General features: G+C 35.1%; 1 protein-coding gene across 1 annotated transcript in view; it reads right to left on the bottom strand.

The window, feature by feature from the left end:
• FANCC (FA complementation group C) overlaps positions 1 to 16,908 on the bottom strand; it is a 197,524-nt gene that overhangs the window by 133,074 nt on the left and 47,542 nt on the right. Inside the window, exons 4-5 of the mRNA XM_043977297.1 lie at positions 15,730 to 15,814; positions 9,945 to 10,039 (exon numbers count right to left, since the gene is read on the bottom strand). Coding sequence (XP_043833232.1) covers positions 9,945 to 10,039; positions 15,730 to 15,814 — 180 coding nt within the window. The remainder of the gene's footprint in view (positions 1 to 9,944; positions 10,040 to 15,729; positions 15,815 to 16,908) is intronic.

Here is a 16,908-nt window from a genome sequence, read left to right as displayed (position 1 = left end):
AATCACATTAAACAAATTTCTGTATTAGTCGGGAAATATGAAAGAAGAATCAGAACAAAGGGGAAAAACCTCAGAAAAGAAAAACAATAAAAAGCAGAAATAGTATGGTTCAATCTGCATTCAGATTCCACAGTTGTTATTGTTTGTTTGTTTTTTCCTGGATGTGGAAAGCATTTTCCATCATGAGTCCTTTGGAATTATCTTGGATTATTGTATTGCTGAGAAGAGCTAAGTCTATCACATAATGTTGCTGTTACTGTGGACAATGTTCTCCAGGTTCTGCTCACTTCACTCACCATCAGTCCACTTAAGTCTTTCCAGATTTTTCTGAAATCTGCCTGCTCATCATTTCTTTTTTCTTTCTTTCTTTCTTTTTTTTTTTGGGGGGGGGGCAGGGTAATGAGGATTAAGTGACTTACCCAGGGTCACACAGCTAGTAAATGTCAAGCATCTAAGGTTGGATTTGAACTCAGGTCTTCCTAAATCCAGGGCCAGTGCTTTATCCACTGTGCCACCTAGCTGCCCCCTGCTCATTATTTGTTATAGCTCAATAGTGTTCCATTACATTCATAACCACAACTTGTTCAGCCATTCCTCAGTTGATGGGCATCCCCTCGATTTCCTATTCTTTGCCACCAAAAAGAGAGCTGATCTTATTTCTATAACTAACATTTCTAGTACAACATTGAAGAATAGTGGTGATAATGGGCATCCTTGCTTCATCCTTGATCTTATTTTGGGAAGGCTTCTAGCTTATCCCCATTACAAATAATTCTGAATGATGGTTTAAGATAGATACTATTGGGGGCAGCTAGGTGGTGTGGTGGAAAAAGCACTGGCCCTGGATTCAGGAGGACCTGAGTGCAAATCTGACCTCAGACACTTGACACACTTACTAGCTGTGTGACCCTGGGCAAGTCACTTAACCCTCATTACCCTACCCCGCCCCCCAAAACAGATAGATATTACTGGTCATTTTAAGGAAAGCTCCATTTATTCCTACTATTTCTAGTGTTTTTAATAGGAATTAGTACTGTATTTTGAATGATATACTTCATCTCACTTTAGTAACATGATGACATGGTCTCTATCACCTCTTAGAATTGTACCACCTCCAAGATTTGTAAGTTATACTTTTACTCTCTTACAAAGACCTACTTAATATTGTAACTCTCCTCCTCCCACTAAGAATAAATCTACTCCTTCCCTTTCCTTTCTTTTGGTCCTCTGACCCAGTTCCTATTCTTCCAGTCCATTTTAGTCCTTTCTGGTACCAATTTTAGCTGTTACCTGACAATTTTATAATCTATCCTTACTGACTTCCTAATTCATTTCCAAGAGCAACTATTCCAATTGTTTTTTTCTTCTTTCACATTTACATTATATAATTTAGAATCCTGCTTTATAGGAAAAACTGCCATGGATCATGATTTCTTTTATCTCCCTTCCTCTAATTCTTATAACTTCCCAACATCATCACCAACACTTCTTCCCCATTATACTAAAAAAGATGCTGTATCTTTACTTGAAACAATAACTTAGCAAAGTTGCAGGATATAAAATAAACCCACATAAAACATCAGTATTTCTAGATATGACTAACAAAGCACAGCAACAGATAGAAAGAGAAATTCTATTTAAAATAACTGTAGACAGTATAAAGTATTGGGGAGTCTACCTTCCAAAACAAACCCAGGAACTATATGAACACACTTATAAAACACTTTTCAGATAAATAAAAACAGATCTTAATAATTGGAAAAATATCAATTGCTCATGGATAGCCTGAGCTAATATAATAAAAATGACAATTCTACCTAAATTAATTTACTTATTCAGTGCCATGCCAAACTACCAAAAAGTATTTTATAGAGCTAGAAAAAATAATAGCTAAATTCACCTGGAAGAACAAAAGGTCAAGAATATCCAAGGAATTAATGAAAAAAATGCACAGGAAGGTGGCCTAGTCATACCAAATCTAAAACTATATTATAATGTGGCAAACACCAAAACTATTTGGTACTGGCTAAGAAATAAAGTGATGAATCAGTAGAATAGGTTAGGCACAGAAGACAAAGTAGTAAAAGGAATATGGTAATCTGTTTGATAAACCCAAAGACTCCAACATCTGGGATAAGAACTCACTATTTGCCAAAAACTCTGGGAAAACTGGAAGATAGTATGGCAGAAACTAGGCATAGACCAACATCTTACACCATATAGCAAAATAAGGTCAAAATGGGTACATGATTTAGGCAAAAAGGGTGATACCATAGGCAAATTAGGAGAGGAAAGAATAGTTTACCTCTCAGATCTATGGAGAGGGGAAGAATTCATGACCAAACAAGAGATAGATAATATTATGAAATACAAAATGGATTATTTTGATGACATTAAATTAAAAAGGTTTTGTACAAACAAAACCAATGCAGCCAAGATTAGAAAAAAAAATCAGAAAGCTGGGAAACTATTTTGACAAACAGTGTTTCTGATAAAGGTCTCATTTCTAAAATATATAGGGAACTGAATCAAATTTATAAGAATGTCATTCCCCAATTGAGAAATGGTCAAAGGATACGAACAGTTTTCTGATGAAGAAATTAAAGCTATCTATAGTCATATGAAAAAATGTTCTAAATGACCATTGATTAGAAAAATACAAATTAAAATAACTCTGAGGTACCACCTCACACCTATTCAATTGGCTAATTGAAAAATTATAAATGTTGGAGAAGATGTGGGAGGGGGCAGCTAGGTAGAGCAGTGAATAAAGTACCAGCTCTGCATTCAGGAGGACCTGAGTTCAAATTCGACCTCAGAACACTTGACACTTAGTAACTGTGTGACCCTGGGCAAGTCACTTAACCCTCATTGTCCTGCAAAAAAAGAGAGAGAGAGAGAGAAGATATGGCAAAATTGGGACTGATCCAACCATTGTGGAGAACAATTTGGAACTATGCCCAAAGGGTTATAAAACTGTGTATGCCTTTTGACCAAGCAATACCACTATTAGGTCTATATCACAAAGAGATAATTAAAAAAAGGAAGATGACCCACATATGCAAAAATATTTATATCTGCTCTTTTTATGGTAGCAAAGAATTGGAAAATGAGAGGATGCTCATTAATTGGGGAATGGCTGAACAAATTGTGGTATATGAATGTAATGTAATACTGGAAGTACTGTAAGAAATGATGAGCAGGTGGATTTCAGAAAAACCAGGAAAGACTTATATGAACTGATGCTGAGTGAAGTAAGCAGAACAAGGAAAACATTATACACAGTGACAGCAATATTGTGTAAAGATTAGCTGTGATAGACTTAGCTCTTCTCAGCAATACAATGATCCAAGATAATTCCAAAAGACTCATGATGGAAAATGCTCTCCACATCTAGAAAAAAGAACTATGGAATCTGAATGCAGATCAAAGCATAATATCTTCACTTGGTTTTGGTGTTTTGTTTTTTTCTTTCTTGAGGTTTTTCCCTTTTGTTCTGATTCTTCTTTCACAACATGATTAATATGCTTAATATGATTGTACATATATAATCTATATCAGACTGCTTGCTGTCCTGGCCAGCGGGGGAGAAAGGGAGAAAAAATTGTAACTCAAAATCTTATAAAATCAAATGTAGAAAACTATCTTTACATGTAACTGGCAAAAAATACTATTAAGATTGAAAAAACAAAAGAAAAAAATTGATAATGTCTGCCTCCAATGCTGCCATTTGATCACTAATCCCCTAAATTGATTCTTCCCATCTGCACCAAATTTAATTTCTATTTTTCTATACTTTTTTTTGGTTTTCACTTCTCTCTGTACATGTTGTATCCTCCAATACATTTTAAATTTCTTTTTTCTTTTCTTTTTTTTTTTTGCAGGGCAATGAGGGTTAAGTGACTTGCCCAGGGTCACACAGCTAGTAAGTGTCAAGTGTCTGAGGCTGGCTTTGAACTCAGGTCCTCCTGAATCCAGGGCCAGTGCTTTATCCACTGTGCCACCTAGCTGCCCCCCATTTTAAGTTTCTTTTTTTTTTTTTTTTTTTAGTGAGGCAATTGGGGTTAAGTGACTTGCCCAGAGTCACACAGCTAGTAAGTGTTAAGTGTCTGAGGCTGGATTTGAACTCAGGTACTCCTGACTCCAGGGCCAGTGCTCTATCCACTGCGCCATCTAGCTGCCCCCATTTTAAGTTTCTTAAGGTCACAGACCACTTCATTTTTCTCTTTTCATCTCAGGCACTTAACATAATGTTTGGCACTATGGTAAGCACTTAATAAATGCTTTTGTAGTTGAGTTGAATCAAATACTTGATTTTCCTTCACCCTCTCCTCTCCAATCCAATTATTTACAGTTTTATGCAATTCTTAGTATCTGTCCTATCTCTCCCATCTTTTCTATTTCCACCCTCAATACCTCATTAACACCCATCATAACAACCCCACCATTTATATGCCCTCCCCAAACCCATTATTATCTCCTTTATACTGCTGACAAAACAATATTTCTTGGGGTTTGTTTTTTTTTTGGGTGGGGGGCAATGAGGGTTAAGTGACTTGCCCAGGGTCACACAGCTAGTAAGTGTCAAGTATCTGAGACCAGATTTGAATTCAGGTCCTCCTGAATCCAAGGCTGGTGTTTTATCCATTGCACCACCTAGTTGCCTCCCAAAACAGTATTTCTTATGTACGTATCTGTTCATATATATTCAGTGCCTTGTTACTGCCTCAAAAATGAAGTACAAATTCCTTCACATACCATTTGAGGTCCTCCATAATCTGTATTTGTCCTTTTCCAGTCATCTCATATTATTCTGCTCCACATATGTTCTGCTATAGTAACACTGGACTATTCCCAGTCTTCCCGATGAGCACTGTGCTCTCATGTCTCTGTGCCTTTCTTAACAGTGTTCCACATGTCTGGAATGTTCTCTGATTCCTCACAAGTGATATCCCATTTATCTTTCAAAGTGAAACTAAAATACCAGCTTTTCAGTAAAAGCACTTTATTTTGTAGTTCTCTAATGTACTTATCATGCGGAAGTTAAAGCTATCTGTATTGATGGCTTATTCTCACAAGACAAAATATGCTCCTTAGGCTCCAGGACAACATCTTATTTAATTTCTCTCCTAGCTACCAGTATATTTTTCTGTAATTAGCAGATACCAAATAAATACTTTTTTGTTGTTGCTAAAAGAACCCAGAGAAGTATATTTCTCCTAATTGTAGAGGGAGAATAAATTTATTAATATTTAAAAATTATTAGTATATGAATTAAGTTGTATAAAAAACTTTCTTACAATAACCACCTCAAGGGGGTAACTAGGTGGCACAGTGGATGAAGCACCGGCCCTGGATTCAGGAGGACCTGAGTTCAAATCCAGCCTCAGACACTTGACGCTTACTAGCTGTGTGACCCTGGCAAGTCACTTAACCCTCATTGCTCTGCAAAAAAAAAAAAAACCCAACCCAAAAAACCAAACCAATAACCACCTAAAATTGAATAGCAAAAAGGCTAGCAAAGGAATTGGGGGAAAGGATATTATATACAAAACTTCTAAATATTTACAAAAAGCATAAAAATGTTGATGAATTTAATTTTAATTTTATTTATAACTAGCTGGACACATACACCAGACCATAGCTTATCTTGCCATCTAACCTATTGCTCTATCTGGAACAAGGGATCTCCTGAGATCATATGCAGGGGAACTTGATCACTTTGCTTTAGAACAATTTCCTAAAGGCCTTGAAATTTTGACTGTTTTTAGTCAACCAATGAAAATAAACATATCCCACCATATGTAACCCTGCTTCACTGTGCCCCTTCTTTCTTTTGGAATTGCTATGAAATAAATAATAACTGCTTATGTAAAAGGTATGTCAATTGACTCCACTATAGCTCCAATGTATCTTAAAAACAACGACAATAACAATAACAACAACAACACCCTTCCGTACCTACCATTTCCATGAACCTTTGGAACAGAAAATGCTTCCAAAAACTGGTTATGACTTTATCAATGGAAATGGTATTCAAGAGATCTGATTTGCTGCTGTACCCTAAGACTTTTCCATATGACTTGCAACTGAAACATTCCATATGTGTTATTTTCCTGATTAAAACATGAGATGCTTGAAATTAAGAGCAAGGATCATCTTACTTTTCAATGTGTACCTTCAGCCCTTTGTACACAGAAGGCAAATAATAAATGTTCATTCATTCATTTACCCATTCAATCATATAAAGCAATGTCAAGAATACATTCAACAAATAGTCATACCACCTAGTGGTTATCTACCAGTAATATAGCAGGGAAAAGGCAATAAATAATTACATGGAAAATACTATGACCTTGTTAGCAATTAAATGCAAGCAGAAACAATTCTAAAGAACCATTATGCTGACAGAAATAAAGATGATACAACTTAATGTTAGTGGATCTATGCAGATTCTGGTGGCACCATAAATTGATTTAATCTTTTGGTTGAAGAATCCATAAATATAGAGTTATCAGTCTATTCACACCTTTTAATTTGGTGATTTTATTTTGGGGAATATATCTTAATATATAACCAAAAGGAAAAATCCATACTGAGTCTGGAAAGAGATAGCATATTTCATCATGAGTCCTTCAGAATTGTGACTGATTACTATGTTGATCAGATTTCCGTAACACCTACCTCACAGGATTGTTGTAAAGGATCAAATGTGGTATTCAGTGGGTAATATATAATTGATTATCCCTTTCCCTCTTCCCAAGCCTTTCAGAAATGATTATCTGTACAGTATTATTTTTATGGTGTAAACTGTTCTCTTGGTTCTGTTCATTTCGGTTTAAATCAGTTCACACAAGACTGCCCTGGTTTTTCTAATATCACCCCCATCATTATTTCTTTTGGCACAACAGTATTCCATCATGGTATATGCCATAACTTGTTTAGTCATTCCTCAACTGATGGACAGTCCTTCAGTTTCCAATTCTTTGCCACCACAAAGAGCTAACAATATTTCTGTACATATGGGTCCTTTTAGGCACAGTGGATAGAGTATTGGGTCTGAAGTCAGGAAGACCTGAGTTCAAATTCAGCCTCAACTTCCTAGCTATATGATCCTGAGTCACTTAAGTTGTAAACCTCAGTTTCCTCAACAGTAAAATGAGGATAATAGCACCACCTTGCAAGGTTGTTGTGAGGATCAAATAAAATAATATTTAGAAATCACTTAGCACAGTGACTGGACTATAGTCCTTCCTTCCCCCATTAGCCTTTTTCTCTTTTTTAAATCTCTTTGGGATATAGACCTAGTAGCAGTCTTGCTGGGTGAAAGGACACATTCATTTTAATGGCATTTGGGACACACTTCCAAATTTCTTTCCAGAATGAGAACAGTTCATGGTTCCACCAATAGTACATTAAAGTACTTATTTTCACACAGCCCCTCTAGCATTTGTCATTTATCTTTTTTGTCAACTTAGCCAACTTCATAGGTATGAGGCATCAAAACATATATTGAAGTCTGTGGGATTCAGGGTAGAGAGAAAGACTGAGCGAGGTACTGAATTCACTAAGGAATCTGGAGGTCAAGCTCTAACAATGTACTTGCAAAAAGTGCTTAGAGGGCAAAGCACAAAACAGATAGTTCAGAAAGTTAGACTTCAGGAAGAATACAGAGAATAGAAACTAAATAAGTATAGGGGTTGTACACCAGAGAAGGAGGGTCCAGAGTAAACAGAAATAGAGGATGAATAAGAAAATCCTCTATGGAAAGGGGCACAAAAATGCAATTTTAAAAATTAATGAATATTATTAAAGGAGATGAGAGGAAAGGGAAATATATTTAATTAACTGGAAGGAAAAGAAATAGATAACCAATAAAAGCAGTAAATAAGTAAAATTCCAATGAGAAAGAGATAATAAATTGGGGGGTGGGGGGGTTAGATGTTAGAGGAAGAAAGCCAGTGAGAATAGAGCCACCTTAAAAAAGATTAAGCTAAAGTAACTGAAGAGAAGTACTATGTTTAAAGAAGAGGAGAGAAAAATCATAACCTGAAAAAAAACAAACCCAGAGGAAAATATGAACTCAAGACTCACAAGTTAAATATAACTGGATTAAACAATCCAATAAAAGGAAAATAACTAATTGGATAAGAAAACAAAACTCTACAATTTGTTGCTTACAAGAAACACAGGGGACAGGGCAATGAGGGTTAAGTGACTTTCCCAGGGTCACACAGCTAGTAAGTGTCATGTGTCAGGTCCTCCTGAATCCAGGGCCAGTGCTTTTATCCACTGTGCCACCTAGCTGCCCCAAGACACATTTTAAAAAACAAAGACATACACAAGATAAAACTGAGGAGATGGAAAAAAAATTTACTATGCCTCAAGTGAATTTTAAAAAGCAGGAGTTGCAATCATGCTAACAAAGGAAAAGCAAACATTTAAAAAATGAATAAATCCAAACAAGGAAACAAACATGCTGAAATCACAGACAACAATTCAATGTCAGTAATAAAATCATAATTTGAAAATGGCTTAGTATCCAAATTCATATAGGAAGCACTACAAGATATAGTAACAAACACTCTCTTTGAATTAAAAAAATTTTTTTAATTCTTTTCTTTGATTTTTTTTTTTGAGCTGTATGGATTTGGCTCTCTCTTGGGAGGAATGGATAGTGAAGGGTAAAGGAGGTAACAGGACATAAAAACAAAAGATATCAGTAAAACTGTATTTTTCAAAAGAAATACAATTAGAAACCATACTAAGTGACTTTTTTGAGCCCCAAATTCCCAAAATTTCACCAAAACAACAACCAGAAGCTAGCACTTGTGTGTGTGTGTGTGTGTGTGTGTGTGTGTGTGTGTGTGTGTGTGTGTGTGCGCATGCTTGAGAGGGGTGGGGACAGGAGCAGGGACAGGTCATGAGGTATGAGCCCCTTTTAGCAATCTGGGTATCCAGATGAGTTTATCTCTGGTTTAGTATCTCCTTCATGAGCTGGATCGCCCTAAACTCTAATGAAGGGCAGCAAGGACAGAAGCTCTTTCTCCCCATGGAAGGACCTAACCCATAGGCCCTAGATGACTTCAGAAAGATAGAAAGGACATCCAACTTGCTATGACAGTGGAAGCCTCAATTCAGCCTAAGTACACTTCCAAACAAAGGGAAGATGTGGAACAGTTACAAGAAGCCAAATATATGAGGTAGGAATCTATGATACTGGCATAAAATTCAGGAAAGAACAATACCTTCTCAAATGTATGGATAATAGTTGCCAAGCAGTAGTAAGGTGCTAGTCTATAAGGTAATTAGACTGGATACCAATTTTAACTCATAGAGGTTATCTTTGAGCAATATTAAAATTTTGTTTTTAATACTGAAGTATTTATAAGAGGGGAGAAACCACCACCTACTCTGTTTTTGTGGGTTTTTTGAGGCAATTGGGGTTAAGTGACTTGTCCAGAGTCACACAGCTAGTAAGTGTTAAGTGTCTGAGGCTGGATTTGAACTCAGGTCCTCCTGAATCCAGGGCTGGTGCTCTATCCACTGTGCCACCTAGCTTCCCCGTTTTTGTTTTTTGTTTTTTTTTTTGTCACCACCTACTCTGAAAGAAAAAAAAGGATGGCTTGTTTCCAACCAAAAGTAAAGTAGAAATTAATTTTCATTTAATTATAGTCTCTCCAAGCAGTTGAAATTTACATTATGAGTAGCACAGAAACATTTAGCACTAGAGACAAAAGCTTTATGAATTAATTTTACATTAAGCAAAAACTGAAGTTATTTTTTAAAAGCTGACATTACAGCTAATATTGCAGCAAGCTATAGCTACTACAAATGCATTAGCATTAACTGTGCTTAAAGTAGTTTCTGAAATGTTATAGTCAAGAATCTTTAAATTGACGAATTTAATTCAAAGTGGTTCAGAAAAAGAGTCATTCTCTCACCCTTATCCAGATGTTGGCTTCCAGCTCTATATGGTTCTGCGGTTCACTACAGTAGAGACAACATAAGCACCCCATTAGAATTTTCTGGTTTTCATCTGCAGAAAGGAAAACAAAGAAAGGTAAGTTTTATTATATACACATACAATAGTTAGAGCCAATTTTTTAATCACCTGAAGAAAAATTAGAGAGAAGTAAGCTGCTCTGGTCAGTTCAAAGCTACATAAGAATTGAGCCAGAAGATGGAATTTAGAGGGGACAATGATAAGCAGGTTAAATTTAATATCTATTAAAAGGAACAAGCCAAATGTAGTAAATTTATGTTTTCATGTATGATGCCTATTTTCTGATCTTGTTTGTATATAGAAATGTTCATATTTCTTAATGATTTTCTGGTTCATAGTTTTTTTTTAAAGTCAAGGTAATTTGAGTAAGAAGTATTTACAATTGCAAAGAAAAAAACCCCCAAAACAAACAAACAAAAAAAACCCCAAGGAAGTCAGAAATAGCTTAATGGAATAAGTGGTACTTAAGGAAGATAAGCTTTTTAAAAGTAAGAAACAAGAATATAGTGGCATCTAGGCATGAAGAACAACTTTTTTGTAAAGCCACAGACAACAAGGTATGGTGTAAAGAGCTCTGAACTTGAATTTGTTATCATATCTGAATTTGAATCCTGCCCCTGCCACGTAATACCTGTGTGACACTGGACAAGTCACTTAACTCTTCAGAACTCAGTTAAACTAGATGAGCTGTAAAGTCTCTTCTAGCTATGCACATGTGATGCTATGACTCTAAGTGTTCTGGCATCAAAGAGTAATCTGGCTTGGCTAAAATTTTACAGGAGATTAAGGGAAGTAACATAAAAGAAGACTGGAAAGGTACACTGGAGTAAGGCTGTTGAGGGCCTTATATTCCACCTCATAGAATTTAAAGTTTTCCTAAGGGTAACAGGGCTTAAAGGCTTTTGAAAGGTTTCTAGAAGAAGGGAATGAGACATGGTGGGCCTTTGCCTAGGAAGGTACTTCTAACAGTTATGAAGACAGTGGTATCCTTTACAAATTTAGAGCCAAGTTGTAGCACCAGTGATTATGTATATATCACTTCACAAACTTTCAGAGTTATGGTAGTGATTCATTTATCAGAAAAATAATAATCTTCTGTTAAGAGGATAAAGACATTAATATCAAATAGATTAATTTCTTGGATTGTCATGAAATTCTGTAAGAGACCATGACTACATGTGGCCACTGAATTAACTTTTTCTGCAGATGACATATTTTAGCTTGTGCAAGATGAAACATTTGATTGGAGCATATTGTTATTAAAAACTAAATGCTAAAACTATAATAAACACATGCGCTTTAAAAAAATGTGATCTTTACAGGTATAAAAGGTTAGGTTAGATATGTTTCTTCAAAACTCATGAATCTTTGATTCTAAAATCTAGAGGATCTATGAATATGGGTATAGGGGCAGGGAGGAGAAATCAACACTGTGTACAAAATTTTAACAATTGCTTAAGGCAGTGGACTTTTATTCCTTCCTGTGCAGAATATGTGTAACTACCAATAAGAACTCAAAAGCTTTGAGGTACACAAAATGCTTTCCTACAGAAAACCCTATAAAGCAAAATTGCAAATATTAATACCCATTTTAGAGATGAGGAAACTTGAAACTCAAAGGAGGTAAGTGATTTAAAAAAAAATTAAACTATGAAATTGAAATTTGTCAACTACCTAATATTTCTATATACAAAAGTGAGAAAAATAATTGCATATGAAATCATGAATCTATTAAACTGTATTTTAAAAATAAAATATGTTAAATTTAACATAGAATTACAAACATTGGCCTATATTGGCCATTCTCTTCTGAACTTCCTTCTGTTCTTTTCTGTATAAAATTTAAATGTTATTTGTTTGTGGATTCAATTTGCAGAGGATTCACAGATTTACTTATCTCTAACCTCTCTCTTGACCTCCAGTCTCTCATCTCCAATAGCCATCCCAAACTAGAAGTCTAAAGTCTTAAGACTAAAGGTCTTAAACTCAATAGTCCCAAACTAAACTCATTCCCTTCCCCCCAGACTCTCCCAGCTTCCTAATTTTCTTATTACAATGAAGGGTATCAGTATTCTCCCAGTCATGTTTTTGTTTATTTTGTCACAAAGAGAGTTCAATGGAGAGGAGGGGGTTCCCCAGGAATGATTGTCTTTTAAAGACAATTGAAATCAATAAATGTATTTTTAAGAAAAAGAAATCTATCTCATCATATAGTTATTATCCATTAATTTATCAAAACCTTTAAAAATAAACATATTTTCTCTCTGAATCAAATCTTAGGGCAATCCTGCCCATAGCTTTCTTACATTTATATTAATACTATTAATTCCTTTCTATTTTAGATTCAAGTATTACTACTAATATAGCTGGTTTGTAAAGCACTTGATATGAATCAATAAACTGTACTAAGCATTGGGGATACAAAAAAGAAGCAAAACAGTCCCTGCCCTCAAGGAGCTTACAATCTAATGTGAGGCATACATACACAAACAAGTAATAGGGAGCAGCTAGGTGGCAAAGTAGATAAAGCACCGGCCCTGGATTCAGGAGGACCTGAGTTCAAATCTGACCTCAGACACTTGATACTTACTAGCTGTGTGACCCTGGGCAAGTCACTTAAACTTCATTGCCCCACAAAAAACAGAAACAAAACCAAACAAGTTATATATAGGATAATGAGCATAATTTCATCTGATATTTACAAAAGCCAAGTAAAATAGATGCTATTATCATTACCTCTTTTTTTTTTACAAATGACAAAACCATGGGTCTGAGGGATTAAATGACTTGCCCAAAATCACACAGTAAGAAAATTTCTGAGGAAGAATTTTAATCTAGCTCCTATCTGTAATTGCAGCACTTTAGTATGCAACAATGTCACTTAAGAGGCTTTATAAGAATTAAGGTGAGGGGAAGGTTTGTGTTTATATGCTATGATAGGTTAAGGATTTCAAAATTTAAACATAATAATTTAATGAAACATGGGGCCCCACGGTAGATGGACTGAGTGTTGGATTTGGAGTCAGTGCTTAGGGTATAGTTCCCTCTTCTGCACAATGAGGATTTAGGACTGGATCTCCTCTGAGTTCCCTTCCCACTCTAAATCTGTGATTGTGTGATTCTAAACAGGGTAGAAAAAGAAACAAAGAAATAACTGAACGATCACTATACCCACAAAATATTGATGGTAGCATTAGATATAATAATATCTACTCTTAAACTGGACAATCAAATAGGGCTAGCATAGGTTTGACCTTTCTCATGCAAGGAGAAAAGTTTTCTATCTCATACCAAAAAATTATATAACAACAATAATAAAGGGTCTTCTTCCGGCAGAGTAACTCACATTTTAAGTTATACTTTGAAAGAGATGAAGGTTTTTTTTTCCCCCCATATAAATATTTTGTTATTTTCCAGTTACATTTAGAGATAGTTTTCAACATTTGTTTCTATAAGATTTCTAGTTTAAACCAATACAAATAGTATGGTTCAATATGCATCTAGATTCCACAGTTCTTTTTGTTTTTTTGGATTTGGAGAGAATTTTCCATCATGAGTCCTTTGGAACTATCTTGGACCATCATATTGCTGAGAAGAATCAAGTCTATCACAGTTGATCAACACATAATGTTGTTGATACCGTGTACAATGTTCTCCTGGTTCTGCTCATCTCACTCATCATCAGTTCATGCAAGTCCTTCCAGGTTTCTCTGAAATCTGCCTGCTCATCATTTCTTACAACACAATAGTATTCCACTACATTCATATACCACAACTTGTTCAGCCATTCCCCAGTTGATGGGCAACTCCTCAATTTCCAATTCCTTGCCACCACAAAAAGAGCAGCTATAAATATTTTTGTACATGTGGGTCCTTTTCCCTTTTTTATGATCTCTTTGGGAAAAAGAACCAATAGTGGTATTGCTGGGGTCAAAGGGTTTGGAAAGCTTTATAGCCCTTTGGGCATAGTTCCAAACTGCTCTCCAGAATGGTTGGATCAGTTCACAGCTCCACCAACAATGCATTAATGTTCCAATTTTTCCACAACTTCTCCAACATTTATTATTTTCTTTTTTTGTCATATTAGCCAATCTGATAGGTGTGAGGTGGTACCTCAGAATTGTTTTAATTTGCATTTCTCTAATCAATAGTGATTTAGGGCATTTTTTCATATGACAATAGAGAGCTTTGATTTCTTCATCTGAAAATTGCCTGTTCACATCCTTTGACCATTTCTCAGTTGTGGAATGACTTGCATCCTTATAAATTTGATTTAGTTCCCTATATATTTTAGAAATTAGGCCTTTATCAGAAGTACCGGCTATAAAAATTGTTTCCCAGCTTTCTGTCTCCCTTCTAATTATTTTTTTTAAGTGAGGCAATTGGGGTTAAGTGACTTGCCCAGGGTCACACAGCTAGTAAGTGTTAAGTGTCTGAGGCCAGATTTGAACTCAGGTACTCCTGACTCCAGGGCCGGTGCTCTATCCACTGTGCCACCTAGCTGCCCCTTCCCTTCTAATTTTGGATGCATTGCTTCTGTTTGTACAAAACCTTTTTAATTTAATGTAATCAAAATTATCCATTTTGCCTTTCATAATATTCTCTATCTCTTGTTTGGTAATAAACTGTTCTCCTTTCCAAAGATCTGAGAGGTAAATTATTCCTTCCTCTCCTAATTTACCTATGGTATCACCTTTTATGTCTAAATCATGTACCCATTTTGACCTTATTTTAGTATGAGGTGTAAGATGTTGGTCTATGCCTAGTTTCTGCCATACTATCTTCTAGTTTTCCCAGCAGTTTTTGTCAAATACTGAGTTCCTATCCCAGAAACTGGAGTCTTTGGATTTAAAGATGAAGTTTAATTAGGGAAATTCCACTGAATTTTGATTGAATGAATTTTGACTAAGAATTTCAAAATTATATTTAGAAGCCTGTCATTTGGCAGAAATAAATTCTTTAAAAATTTATTCCATGAGGGGGCAGCTAGGTGGAGCAGTGGATAAAGCACCAGCCTTGGATTCAGGAGGACCTGAGTTCAAATCCAGCATCAGACATTTAACATTTTCCAGCTGTGTGACCGTGGGCAAGTCCCTTAACCCTCATTGCCCTGCCCCCCCCCAAAAAAATTATTCTATGTAGTAGAATAATATTGGTCTGTAAGAAATGATGAGCAGGCAGATTTAAGAAAAACTTGGAAAGACTTAAGTGGATTGATGCTGAGTGAAGTGAGTAGAACCAGGAGAACATTGTACACAGTAACAGCAACACTGTGTGATCAACTGTGATAGACTTGGCTCTTCTCAGCATTGCAATGACCCGAGACAATTCCAAAGAACTCATGATGAAAAATGTTCTCCACATCCTGAAAAAAGAACTGTGGATTCTGAATGCAGATTGAACCATACTGTTCCTACTTTTTTGTTGTAGTTTTTTTTCTTTTTTGAGGTTTTCCTCCTTTTGTTCTGATTCTTCTTTCACAATATGACTAATGCAGAAATATGTTTGATATATGGCCTATATCAGATTGCTTTCTGTCTTGGGGAGGGGGCAGGGAAGAGAGGGAAGGAGAAAACTTTAGAACTAGAAATGTTATGAAAGAAATGTTGAAAACTATTTTTTCATGAAACAGGAAACTAATAAAATTACTTTTATGATTAAAAAAAAGAAAAAAGAAAAGAAGAAGAAAATTATTGCATAAAGATAACTCTCCAGAGTCTTACCATATCCTATGACAAAAGGATTCCAGCAAAGCCGTCCCAGCAACTGACCAATTAAGGGAAATCTCTGAATAGCCACAGGAAAATCCTGTAAAAAGAATATTATGGGTCCATAAGAATAGATAGACTAAAACGATATCAATAAGAGCTTCAAACCTTAGTTATCTCTTTTGAAAAGTAGATAATAATAATTGAGGTCCTTTGGTTAGTTAATCAAAGCAAGACTCTCAGGCAACTCTTTTAACTTTATCCTTTAAACAGGTCACCTAAATCCAAAATATGCATTTCCTTAAGGCAATACATGAATTATGTTAAAATTTTAATTTCATTTTCTTCATTTTTAGAAATCATGAGAAGTTACATGATTTGAAGATAACAAGGAATTCGTAATAGTAACAGATTATATTTGATAATTTATAATTAGCTATACCTTAGTTTTGTACTAAAATGTAAACTACTGCTCTAGAATTTGTGAAAGATCTAATGGCACCCAAGTCACAAAGGTAAATATTTTTGTCTATTACTACTTGTGCTCATTTTATGCCAAATGACATTATAACCATAATCTCGAGCTTGCAGAAGAGAGGGGGAGGGAGAAGGAGCGCAGAAGAGAAAGAAAAGAAAAGGAAAGATAAAGTTAAAAAAAAAACAATAAAAAAGGTAGGGTAAATTCTGTAGGTTGTTTCGTAATTGGTCTGTTTTCCCATTTTCATGCTTACTGTTACATAATAAATGGAGAAATTTTAAAATGGGACAGAACTAAGATAACATACAAGTAACTGAAACAATAGTCATTTCCTGCTGCAATAAATTCCTAACATTTGTCTCACAATTAAGGATGACCTTAGACTTTTTGGGGCTGTGCACAGAAGGTCCAATTTAAACCCAAGTTTCATGGCTTTGAAACACCAAATCATATGAAACAATGAGGATGTGTTAAATAATCACGCAAAATATATATATGTTTCTAAAACATATAAATTAGCATTATGAAGATATATTAAAATATTCAACTTGCCTGATTTTCATAACCTACTAAAATATTTCACATGCAAAGCTTTTAATTCTGCTTATAACAGTTAATTTTAAAGGTAGGTGTTTTATAAATGACATTGTATTTATAATATTTAAAATACAGTATGTCATAAAACTACAATATTTGTATAAAATAATTTTATACTG

The sequence above is a fragment of the Dromiciops gliroides genome, chromosome 1 (assembly GCF_019393635.1).
Source record: "Dromiciops gliroides isolate mDroGli1 chromosome 1, mDroGli1.pri, whole genome shotgun sequence".
In the NCBI taxonomy this organism is placed as follows: domain Eukaryota; kingdom Metazoa; phylum Chordata; class Mammalia; order Microbiotheria; family Microbiotheriidae; genus Dromiciops; species Dromiciops gliroides.
This window is presented reverse-complemented; position numbering and strand designations above follow the sequence as displayed.